A 12,500-nucleotide genomic window follows, 5' to 3' on the forward strand; every position below is an offset into this window, starting at 1 on the left:
CCCTCGAAGGAGGGGCTCACAGGCAACTCCAAGACCAGACACTGCACACCCCATGAGAAGATAACTGTTTTTTTCCCTCTCATCCTATCAGATGAAAGTCACAAGTGGGGCGGGGTACCGGGGGGCACCTGAGTGGCTCAGTAGGTTAAGCATTTCAGCTCAGGTCATGATCTCATGGTTCATGAGTTCGAACCCCACATCCGTCTCTGTGCTGACACCTCAGAGTCTGGAGCCTGCTTCAGATTCTGTGTGTGTGTGTGTGTGTGTGTGTGTGTGTGTGTGTGTGTGTGTGTCTTTCTCTGCCCCTCCCCCATTCACACTCTGTGTCTGTCTCTCTCTCAAAAATAAACATTAAAAGGGGTCCCTGGGTGGCTCAGTCGGTTAAGCATCCAACTTCAGCTCAGGTCATGATCTCGCAATTCATGGGTTCAAGCCCCGTGTCGGGCTCCAGAGCCTGGAGCCTGCTTCAGATTCTGTGTGTGTGTGTGTGTGTGTCTCCCTCTGCCCCTCCCCATTCATGCTCTCTCTCTCTCTCTCTCTCTCTCAAAAATATACATTAAAAAAAAAGTCACAACTGGGTCTTATTCTTCCCCTAGCACCCAGCCTGGTTTGTGCACAGAGTATGTACTCACCAGGTGGTAAAAGCAAAATCAACAACAACAATCGTAACCATAACATTCAACAGAGGACCTACTGTGTGCTTGCCACTGCACTAAACCCTTCCTCCTTCCGGCCGCTGAAGACTCTCAGGGCTCAAAGCTTGGTCCGACTGCTCCTCGTTGACAGTGCAACCACATCAACAGGACAGGGTCCCTGGTGCTGTGAGCTGCAAACAACCCTAATATGCTAGGGTGACAAAAGAACGACTTTCAACTTCCCCTGACAGAACCCCTGAGAAGAGCAGCTGAGGGGGCCCAGCACCGTGCCGCGCCACCCATCTCCCCACACTCAGCATCGGTCTTGAGTCCAACCCTTTTAAGCTGAACCCTCCATCTGGGAAGACCCACCCAGGTCCCTGTGGAAAATCGGGCTGGCGGTCTTGCTGTCCGCAGACTTCAAACACTCCAGAGGGACCGGCCAGCAGCTGGCTTCCTGGAGCATCACCACAGCGCAGGCCTGGCTACACCACCAGCCTTTAATTTTGCAAGAAGTTGGTTTGGCAGACTTGCCATCCTGGACCTCGAGAAGCCTAGCCCCTTGCAGTGTGACCAACTGGCGAGAGGGGGAACCCGCATGTTGATGGGCGGGGAACGCACACACCCCACCCTGCATCTCTGCGGACCACTGCTCTGGCTGCCACAACCCAACCCTCCACCAACAGCTCTTGTGGGTTCCTTGGGAGCAGGCACCCGAACAGTGGGTGTTAGCAGTCAGGGCCCAGTCTGAACCACAGAGGCTCCAAGGGGCTTGTGCGGAGTCGTCCCGACCTGGCTGTCCTGGCACAGGATCCCTCCCCACCGCTGAAGAGCTGGGAATTTCCATATTTAAAAATAGGCTTTTTGGGAATGCAAGCTGGTACAGCCACTCTGGAAAACAGTATGGAGGTTCCTCAAAAAACTAAAAATAGAACTACCCTACGACCCAGCAATGGCACTACTGGGCATTTATCCAAGGGATACAGGTATGCTGTTTCGAAGGGACACGTGCACCCCCATGTTTATAGCAGCACTATCAACAACAGCCAAAGTATGGAAAGAGCCCAAATGTCCATTGATGGATGACTAGATAAAGAAGATGTGGCATATATATACAATGGAGTATTACTTGGCAGTCAAAAAGAAGGAAACCTTGCCATTTGCAACAACATGGATGGAACTGGAGGGTATTATGCTAAGTGAAATTAGTCAGAGAAAGACATATATCATATGACTTCACTCATAGGAGGACTTTAAGAGACAAAACAGATGAACATAAGGAAAGGGAGACAAAAATAATATAAAAACAGGGAAGAAGAGAAAACATAAGAGACTTAAATATGGAGAACAAACTGAGGGTTACTGGAGGGGTTTTGGGAGGGGGGATGGGCTAAACGGGTAAGGGGCACTAAGGAATCTAGTCCTGAAATCAGTGTTGCACTATATGCTAACTAATTTGGATGTAAATTAAAAAAAATTAAATTAAAGCAAAAAAAAAAAAATAGGCTTTTTTTTTTTCGGGGAGGGACTGACTGGAGGGTGGGGAATGATCCAGATCTTGGCTACTCAAAGTGTGGCCTGCACAACATAGGCACCTGCCCTCCCCCATGTCTTGTCAGATGTGCAGAATCTCAGGCCCGACCCTGGACCTTCTGTCGGAATCACAAGCTGCATTTTTAATGGCTACCCCAGATGATTCTTATGCATATTAACATGTGACAAGCCCCAGGACCAGACAAATACTCTCTCCAGCCCTCCGAAGCAGAGATCTGATATCCCAACTGAACATTCCTTGAGACTTCTACCCAGAATGCTAAGACACCTCTGCCTGGGAGGGGGAGAGTCCTTCTCTGTGTGCCCAGGGCCAGGATTCCACCTACTTTAAGTAGCATTTCAAAAAAGGAAGCACTTTTGATCTGCTACCTGCCATGCACCGAAAGGCTGTGGAATCTCAGAGGTGCTGCAGGAGGCCTGGCCTTGCCTGACCCCCAGACACGGGTCCATGAAGGCCAGTATTTCCCACGTGGCCCAGCAGCTCGGAATCACTGCACAGACACAGCCCTTTCCACTGGAGGCACAGGGGCACCCCTCCAGGGACTCCACAGCTCTGAAGTCCCAAGATGGTGGTGTTGCCTGCTGTGTTTCAAAAGTTAGCATATGGCCACTGCCACTGTGAGCTGGGGCCCCCCTGCTGCCCACTTTGGGAAAGAGGTCCCGGCATTGCAATCCAGTGCCAGGCAGTTTCAGCAGCACGCTTCTCCTGCCCCGGTGGGACAGAGAGAGGGACCCAAAGAAAGCAAGGACTTACTCTGTGCCACGAGACACCCAATGAATGTTCCCCTCCAGGAAAAAGGACAGGAGCAAGGCAAAGAAGGGGCCCACTCGGCCTTGGCCTTGGAATTCTCTCTGCCCCAGACCCGGTAATAGGGCAGCTCTTCCTTTCCTCCTGACACATGTTTGGATAAGTCCCCAGGGCACCTGGATACAGAGTCAGCCCAAGGCTTTAGGTCATCAGTGTCCTCCTAGGAAAGTCTACAAAATAGGGCTAGAGAGAGCACCTACCCCACAGGGCTGTGCTCTGTTACAATCCCCAATTTGCAGATGGGGAAACTGAGGCACAGAGCAGTGAAGTCCTTGCCCAAGGTCACAGGTGGACTCAGGTACTACACAGCAGTCTTGACAGCAAGGCAAGGCTGCTCGAAGTGAGCCTGGTTAAGAGCAGTTTGACCAATTTCTCTACTACAGGGCTTCTCCCCACCTGTGATCTGACTCTTCAAGGGGGTGCTCAGGTATGCCAAGACTCACAACATTTTCCGCAAGGTAAGTGCAAGGACAAGTGCTCCATGGAACGCACTTTGGGAAACAGCACTGGGAGGAAAGCTGGTCCTGTTACAGAGAACGCTGCCCAGGAAACTGTGGCATTGTCAGGGGAACAGGTCTACGAGCTCTGGACTGGGGTAACGGGATGAAAGTCCTCCCTTCTCAATGGTATGACGTTGGCCAGCCCTGCCCTCCTACCAAACATTTCACACCCTCTCAGTCTATCATTCCCGGAGCCCCACAGCGTTAACACTGGTCAACGCTAGTCCACTGATGTCCCCACCATCAAAACAGCAGCTGTCCTGGCAGGCCCCCATCCACGGACACTTCCCTGGCTGCCCCTCCCCAATCTTCCAGCCTTGCCACAGCCAAGAGCCATGAGCCCAAGTCTCAGTGTCACCTTAGCTGGTTGTTTGACCCAAGGACAGCAGACTTCAGAGTCTAGAGGTTCCTTTGGGTTCAAAAGTTCTGTTTGTTGTCGTCTGTGCCCATCTGGGGCCAAACACGCAAGGAATCAAAGAGAAAACAAACTCACCACTTTGTGAGCTATTTACAGGAAGCCTGCTTAGTGCCAGGCATTTGCTGGGTCCTGTATACCCATTATCGCTACTCCTCATAAGCATCCTACAAAGTAAGCATCATTATGCTCTTTTTTACAGATGAAGAAACCAAGGTGCAATATGGCTAACAGCCAAAGATACCCTGCTAATAAGATCCAGGATTTGCACTTGGGTCTGACTGCTGAATCTCTACTGAAGTGTGCATTTGCACAAAGAGAGCCAAGAATGAGCAGCAAAAATCTCTCTGCACAAGGGAAGGTCAGCTCTAACTCCCCTGTGACTGGGACCTGAGAGCTTCTCCAAGGCCACCCTAAGTGACCTGATCAAAGAGAATTATCTGAAGGTCATCCAGTGCAGGCAATGCCCAAGACGAGATGAGGCTGCAGGTCTGATCTGGAATCAAGAACTCTGAGGCACTGGAGCTCCAGTCCTGATTGGATGCATCGGGCCAGACCCTGGGTAATTACCAAGCCATGACGGGATCTGATGTTTATATTAGTCACGAACCTGACAGAGAAAACGTGTTGTTTTCTCAGACACAACCATGGAGACAATACCTCAATAATTCATTACATGCAGACCAGGCTCGATCAAGCCCAACTTCTACAGGGAGGACAGCTCAAACTGAGAGCAGGCGAGAGCCTATGCCCGGCCACATCCAGGTCCCCCAGTGAGCCGCAGCTCCATTGAAAGCTGGACTCAGTTTCCCCAGGCTAATCTGAAGAGAAGCAGCTTGTGTGCTGAAAGAGGAAACACACAGAGGCACTCCAAGGCTGAATTCCTAAAGAATTTGCCAGAAAATTACAAAACACACTCTGAGCTAGAAACTTTACCCATAGTTTCTCAACTCCTCCCAACCTCTGACACCGAGTCACGGGGCAGGAAGGGGCATCAGAAGTCAGAGAATTCAATCTCCACATTTTAAACACAAGGAAAAAGAGACCAGAGAGGTTAAATGACTTCTTCAAGGTCATGGCCTTATCCAGGCTGCCTGAGCTGCTCGCTGTTCACTACAGTTCGCAACTGGATTGGACCTCAAAACATCACAGCCTGGTGAACACAGAGCTCTGATGAAACCCAACAGAGAAAAAAACAATGACGTGAAAAAGTATAGCAAAGAACACAGTACCGGATGATTGTGCCCAAGTTCCCAACAGGAGGCAATGTGATTAGTTCTCTCATTTCCTGAAAAAAAAAAAAAAAAGTCCACACGCCATTCTTTTCAAAGTAGTAAAGTCACTCACCATTTACAATTCAGAGGCCAAAGGTACTAATGCTGAGATGCCCTGGGAGGCACGTCCATAGTCTCGGGTTCCTTTGATCAAAAAGGAAGATTGGGTTCCTTTGATCAAAAAGGAAGATGCCGTCCTAGGGGCCAAATACTTGTGATGTCACAGTGCCCTGATGAAATTTACTTCCCGTGGAATTTCAGATGCTAAAAAACCAGGCCTCCATGGGACCCCAGCTGCTGGTCAAACCGTCTTGGGACTGAATGAGGGTGAGGGTGGGCACATCTGAGGGCTGACAGAATTCTATGCCCCAGCAGTCTATGTTTGCTTGGGAAGCCCAGCACTGGAATAATTATTCCAAACTTAGGCCAAATGCATTCTTCTGTACCGCATCTCAACAACTAGCAAATACTTGGAAAACAAAAAGAATATAAGACAAAAAACCAGGATGGCAGTAAAAATACAGACCTCAGGGGTAGAAAGTAATAAGTTACTATTAATGGGTGTAATGAGCCAGCTACACATGGTTTAAGTGAGCAAATCAAGGGGCAGTTACTAAGTAACTCTGGGAATGTTTTAAAGTGGACTCTAATGGGATCAAAAGTGACCCAACCTCGTGCTACGTTGACCTCACATCCTCCCTCCAAATGCAAGCGTCTCTCATCCCAGGTTGATTTTTTTGTAGAAACTTGGAGTGACGTCAACTCAGCAGGTCTTGGAGCTACAAAATAAGGCCTAAAATATATAGGGATTATTTTTTCTCATGATCGTTGCCAAAAACCTATTTACTTAAGAAGACCAACAGAAGTTATGCTTGGTCATCATTTATGAAAGAGATTCTCTACGTGAGCCATCCAATTAGCATTTCATCACAGGTACTGCAGTGGCATCCATGAACCCCTAGAGTAAAAGGACTTGGAAGCCGTGTTTAAAACCCCAGGATGGGGTGCCTGGGTGGCTCGGTCAGTTAAGCGTCTGACTTCGGCTCAGGTCATGATCTTGCGGTCCGTGAGTTCGAGCCCCGCGTCAGGCTCTGTGCTGACAGCTCAGAGCCTGGAGCCTGTTTCAGATTCTGTGTCTCCCTCTCTCTCTGCCCCTCCCCTGTTCATGCTCTGTCTCTCTCTGTCTCAAAAATAAATAAACATTAAAAAAATTTAAAAAAATAAAAAAAATAAAAAAAAAAAAAAATAAAACCCCAGGATCACAAAAATACCAAAACTTATTTTGACTCGCTGAAAAAGTTTTCACTACGATCAAGAAGGTCCCATTTCTTAAGGATGAGGAGGCTGTTCAAAACTTCACCAAAACCACTTAGTCTAGAGAACATTTTAGAATGCACACATCCAGGAGTTCTCTCTCCCCTAAGGGCAGACACTGACCCTCAGTAAAGGAAAAAACAAACAAAAAAAACAAAAAAAACCCTCCAAGACGAAAGACTGCGAGAGAAGGAGACGAGGGAATGTGTGGTCAAGATGTTGAAGAAACAGGTAAGGGGCACCTGGGTGGCTCAGTCGGTTGAGCCTCCGACTTCGGCTCAGGTCATGATCTTGTGGTTTGTGAGTTCAAGCTCCATAATCGGGCTTGTTGCTGTGAGCTCCGAGGCCACTTTGGATCCTCTGTCCCCCTCTCTCTGCCTCTCCCCCACTTGCACTCTCCCAAAAATAAATACTAAAAAAAAAAAAAAAAAAAAAAAAAGACACAGGTAAGAGAAAGGCTAAGGCAGGAAGCACCATCTCAGGGTCTCATGGTTCAGATTTTGCTTAACCTGTTTGCTTCTTAGGAATGTGGGAGATTTCTCACCTGGACAAGGAAGGAGAACCCCCATGGCAGAGGAGGTAACTCCAAAGAAAGCTGGCTGGCCAACATCTGGAAGCCTCCCGAGAAGTGGGAGGAGAAAAGACAGAGATGGCTTTTATTTTTCTCCCTTATGTCCAACACACCAGTATTTTCCAAAACACAAATGTGCCTGCCACAAAACTCAGCTGATCTCCAGCACCCAGCGCCGTGTATAATTAATGATCAGGAGAGGGAGCCTTGGGTTTGCCCTCGGTATTTCACCCAGAGCCCCCGGCTTCCCTACTTCCCATAGCAACTAAGGAGACTGCGACAAGTTGCCGAGTCCTATGGAAGTTTGAGGGGTCCTGGGATTCACTTTGCTGGAAAAGAGGTGTGAAATATCCCGACCAAGATCTGCCTCCACTTTGCACTGTTCGCCAATTCCCCTTGATCTCCCCTCCCTGAGAAAATGTTAGCGCTGTGAAGTCCCCTAGGGTGGGACGTACTCAAACACAAAGCAGCTCGGTCCCTCTTTTTTCCAGTTTTCTCTCTCTCTCTCTCTCTCTCTCTCTCTCTCTCTCTCTCTCTCTCTTATTCAGTTTTCTGTGAAAAACTGCCCCAGCCCCTCACCTTCAGCCATTGGGAGGATGGGGGGGGGGGGGAAGGGAGGAGGAGGGCAGAGGACATCTCTAGGGACACGGCGACAGACCAGGCAGTCAGCCTAGCAACCATACTTAAGGTGTAGTGAGCTTCGGTGCTGGTGGGCGTCTATGCGCCAGGAATAGCTTAAGCCGATATCCAGCCACCTCAAAAGCGCTGGGGAGGAGGCTCCGCGCGAAACCGCGGCCTCGGAGGCTCTCGGGCGGACCTCCTGCTCCAGCTCCCCGCTGCTGGCGGCATTTCCGGGCACCTAAAGGGGGTAGCGTGGGGGGCGAGAATACACAGGCTGAAGAACTTGGGGTGGGGGTATATTCCAGAAGAATATCCAAGGGATGGAGAGGAAGGTGACATCAGATGTGCGCCCTTGCCACATTCCTAAAGTGGCAGCCTCCGCGGGCTGCCTCCAAAACTGGGATGCATCTCCCCAACTTTCCCTCTCTGTCCCCGAGATCCCCCACTTCCTCTGGCCAGGTTCCTCCCCTGGGATTCCCTAGTCCAAAAGATTTTCTCCCCTGTCCAAAGGCTTTCCCCCTTCCTTCTGACTCCGCGAACTCCTGTCCCCAACAGGTTTCTAGAGTGCGGGCTGCCGGGCTCCCCCTCGCCCACCACCAGGAACGCGGCCGCCGCACCCGGCACACGCACCCGGCGGCCCCCTGGGGCCTCGGGGCCCGCGGGCTCGGCTCTCCCCACCCCGCACCCGGCAACCGAGCGGCGCGCGTCCCCCGCCCGGCCCCAACCGCGGCCGCCGGCGACCCCACCGTAAACAAGGGGACGCGGGACCAGGCGTCCGCGTCCCGGGGCGCACCGGCTGGGGGCAACTCCTCTGCCCGGGCGCACCGCCCGCCGCGCCGAGCGGGGCGCGGGGAGAGCGGAGGGAAGGGCAGGCGGCGCGGGGAAGGCAGGCAGGGATGGAGGGCGGCAAGGCGCGGTGAGGAGCGAGGAGGTGGGCTGGCGCAGGGGGCGGGCGCCCGGGGCACGCGTTACCTTCGTCTTGCCCCCGCAGTGGCAGCAAACGGTCCACAGGTACTTGAGCGTCCGCCAGAGCAAGATGATGAAGAGGCCCCCGAAGAAAGTCACCATGGAGGAGGCCAGGAAAGCCCACCACATGCGCTGGCCCCGGCTGTCGCACGGCACCTCCATGGTCACCGGGATGATGAGCGCATCCATCTTGGGCTCGTGGACCGAGGACGAGGAGGAAGAGGAGGAGGAGGAAGAAGAGGAGGAGGAGGAAGAGGAGGAGGAGGAGGACGCGTCTAGGCTGAGATGGTTCGCGTGGATATTGCTACTCATTCTAAGACTGCTGCCTCCGCCGCCGCCGCCGCCGCCGCTGCTGCCGCCGCCGCCGCCGCCACCATTTGCCATAGCTAGCAACGGGCAGCCGGCGCAGGGGCTCGGGGGAGCTCCTCCCGCCGCCAGCGCCACCCCGAACACCCATCAACAGCCATATTGCTGCTACTGCTGCCGCCGCCGCCGCCGCGGAGCGCGGGGAGGGGGCGGGGAGGCGCCTGGGCTCGGGGCGCTGTGCGCGACCTGGCGGGGTGCGCCGAGATATATACGGCGGGCCGCCGCCGCCCGCCCTCCCCCCGGCAGCCCGCCCGGGGGGGAGGGGATGGAGCGCGCGGGCAGCTCCCCGCCCCGGCCCGCGCCCCGCTCGCCCGGGGCTGTGCCGGCCCCGAGCGCGGAGAGCGAGGGGGCGCCGCGGGCCGCCCGCGCCCGGGGTCTGCGCCGCCCCCGGGCCCGCCCCGGCTCTGCGCGCCGGCCCGCCGTGCGCCACGCGAGTGCGCTGCGCTCCGGCCCGGGACCCTCCCCGCGCGCAGCCCGCGCCGCTCACCCGCCGCTCCTGGCTTATTAGGTGGCAACTAGTTAATAACGGGTAATCAGCCCCCTCCGCCGGGACACCCCCACGCCAGCCCGCGGTCCCCGGCTGCGCTCGGCTCCGGCTCGCCGCCCCTGCACGCGCCGGGCCACGGAAGGTCCACTGCGTCCCGCTGCCAGGCCGCCGCGGCCGCTAGCCCATGCCCCCAGGGATCCCCGAGCCGCGTTGCCACGCCGCTGAGCCTCCTCGGCCTCCCCTCGCTCTTCCTCCTCGCCTCCTCCGGCTCCTCCTCGTCCCCGTCCTCGCCGCCCGAGCCTCTTCGGCGCGCTCCCCGCGCTCCCCGCAGCCGCCAGCAGCAGCAGCTGCGGCAACTGGAGCGGGCGCGGGCTCAGGCCGCCCGAGGCGGGAGGGGAGGAGGCTCTCAGCGCCGGCTCGCCTCGGCTCGAGGCTGGGCAGGGGGCAGGCTGATCCCTCGGCGGCCGCCGGGCGCGCGCCCCTGACCCCCCGAGAGCAAGGGAGAGCGCCCCAAGTCAAGGCGCGGGATCGGGCGCCTCTCTCCAAGGTGCTGCGCCCCCACCCGAGCGACCCGCGGGGCCCCGAGGAGGATGGCGGGGCACCCATGGCAGGCTGTTTTTACCAAAGGAGCCCCCAGTGGGGAGGGAAGGAGTGACCAGCTGTCGACACACGGCCGGACACCTCCAAATCCTCGGGCCTCGGGAGTGAGGAGGACCCTTCTCCAGGACACCCTAGTTCGACCCTCCCACCTCGGGCCTCTAATTCGTTCTTCCCTCCCCTCTTCCTAGGTGCCCCAGTGCCCCACGCACGGCTGGAGGCTGGAGGGTGGTCTGTGGCCCCTGACAGCAGCAGGTGGTTTTTCTGCTTGTTTTTAAGCGACAGAGGCTGCCTGAGAGGAGAGATGAGCAGGGTGGGGACCTGGCCTCAGGGATGGTGCAGGCTTCAATAGACAGTAGAGTTCCCCAAAGTGTTCCTTCCCCCTCTTATCTAGCCCCAAGCCTCATTGTGGGAAGAGAGCCACTGGGAGAAGGGGCACTCTAGGCGCCATCCAAGCCTGCTTTTCCCCAGTTGGGGTCTTCCCCCCTCAGCAGCCTCTATCCCTACACCACAGGGGAATACCTCTTCCAAAGCTCTGGGAAATTTTGCTCCCTCTGTACACTGCCCTTCAAAGCTCTTGGCTACCAGTTGGACCACAAGGTTTTCCAGTGCTAATTAGAAGGAAGATGGTCACATTCTCCCTTCAGTGGTTTCCCCAAAGTTTCCAGCTCATTAGTTTAAGCCTAATTGGAATTATCAGGTTCCTTTCAGCCCTTCCTGTGGTGAGGGCCAAGTTACCAACCTTAACTGTGTAGGCAGGCAAGTGCTGCTTCTGCCTGAGCCAGAGCACCACCCCCCCCCCTCCACCCGCCCTTGGAGGATGCTGGGGAGGACCTGGGAAGGGAGGCCCAGCTGGACAGAGAGGCTGAAGGGAACGTTTGCAGCTTCTCCAGACACATTCAGAATATGTTCACTGGGCTCAAGACACACACTCATTAGAAAAGGGTCAAGGCCAGCATCAAAGGGGGAAACAGAATGAGTAAGAGCTCTTGAATATTTGGTACTCAAAAAACAGTGTTAAACCTCCTCCTTCGTGCTCAGCAGCCACACAATACATCTGTGCTGCCTTAGTCCATGCAAAGGCCCTGGGTTCTTCCCAGCACTGGGTTAGGGGTCAGGCCCAGAAGTGCCGTGAAGATGTGCAAGAAGGTAAACCGTGACCTTGAGATTCCTTTGATTTGTTAGCCTTCTAAACAGCTGTACTTTGCTACCTTTGGGCCTCAGCATATGCCAGGAATGCTAAGGACTTTCCTTAAAGCAAGTACAAGATTTAAATTTTGAAAATAAAACACCCATAGCACAAAAAGAGCAGAGAAGGATAGGATTGTTTGCCCAAGGGGGTGTGAAACCCCCAGAATGGATTTCCTCCCTCCTACAACTGAGCTTCCACAAACCAGTGAATCCCCTCCAGGCCTTCCTGAACAGCCCCCACAGCCTGAGTTCCCCTACAACAGTCTGGGGATACTAGCAAGAAGCCACCGGTTGCTATGACTTCGGTCACCCCAACTGCAGGATCCCCACCAGTGTATCTCCTTCACTGTCACCTCCACCACCCCATCGTCCTTCCACAGGGTGCTGGGAGGCCCTATCTCCTGCTCTCTGCACACCTCTGCCTGTGCTGGTTGAAGCTTTTAGCAACTTCTGTGTCATACAAAACCCAGGCTGAGTTGGGATTCATCAGGGTCCCTCGCTGTGGTATACCCTACCAATCCTACAACCCCAGTCTCACACCACCTCCCAGGATGGCCCGACGAGTAGGCAGTGAATGCAAGAGTGCCACCATCCACCAGGCTCACCCGCCCACCTCTCCTGCTACCTCCTTATCATCCACCAACTTCAGCACCAGGTTCGGAAAACCTGCCCCTGGCCCCACTAATTGAGGAAAAAGTTATACACAGATGGAATGGAACCTCAAACTTCAAAGGAAACTTAGGTGCCTGCTTCCTCGTTCATAAAATTGGAATATAAACAGGAACTGCTCTACCCACTTACCCACAAATAACATTGGTTATTCGTAAGGTGAAAAAGAAAACGTTATACAGATCTTGGCTGTGACCCAAAAAACAGACAGCCAAACTCTGACCAGATGTTCTGACCCCAACCCAGTACTTAATGTGTGTGTGCATGCACCAGGCCATGGGGGAGAGGGGTCCAGATAGGACTATCTCCCTGCCCCCTGCTTTGCTGTTCTGCACCCCACAAGTCCCCTCAGTTGGGATGAGAACTGAGGCAAAGCGTTCCCGCTCTCTGCTGCAGCGATTACACTGTGACCTGGAGGGCCCCACAGCCAGTCCCCAGATGGACTGCAGGGCAAAGTATAGAGAAGCACTTCCAAACAGCCCCAGTGCATGTCCCCTCTTGTAGGTGTGTCTGCAGGCTGGGAACTGAGGGC

The 12,500-nt window shown here is 54.3% G+C and overlaps 1 protein-coding gene across 8 annotated transcripts in view; it reads right to left on the reverse strand.

The window, feature by feature from the left end:
* Positions 1-9,099, reverse strand: part of KCNMA1 (potassium calcium-activated channel subfamily M alpha 1) — a 726,630-nt gene extending 717,531 nt beyond the window's left edge. For 3 of the 8 annotated variants that reach the window (XM_042961231.1, XM_042961233.1, XM_015543644.2), the window contains exon 1: positions 8,665-9,097. In XM_042961231.1, coding sequence (XP_042817165.1) covers positions 8,665-9,042 — 378 coding nt within the window. In that variant the 5' untranslated portion in view covers positions 9,043-9,097. Of the gene's footprint in view, positions 1-8,664 lie in introns of all 8 variants that reach the window. The other 5 variants (XM_007095627.3, XM_007095626.3, XM_015543643.2 and 2 more) reach the window with 3 other exon arrangements.
* Between the last annotated feature and the right edge of the window lie 3,401 nt (positions 9,100-12,500).

This window comes from Panthera tigris, chromosome D2 (assembly GCF_018350195.1).
Source record: "Panthera tigris isolate Pti1 chromosome D2, P.tigris_Pti1_mat1.1, whole genome shotgun sequence".
NCBI lineage: Eukaryota > Metazoa > Chordata > Mammalia > Carnivora > Felidae > Panthera > Panthera tigris.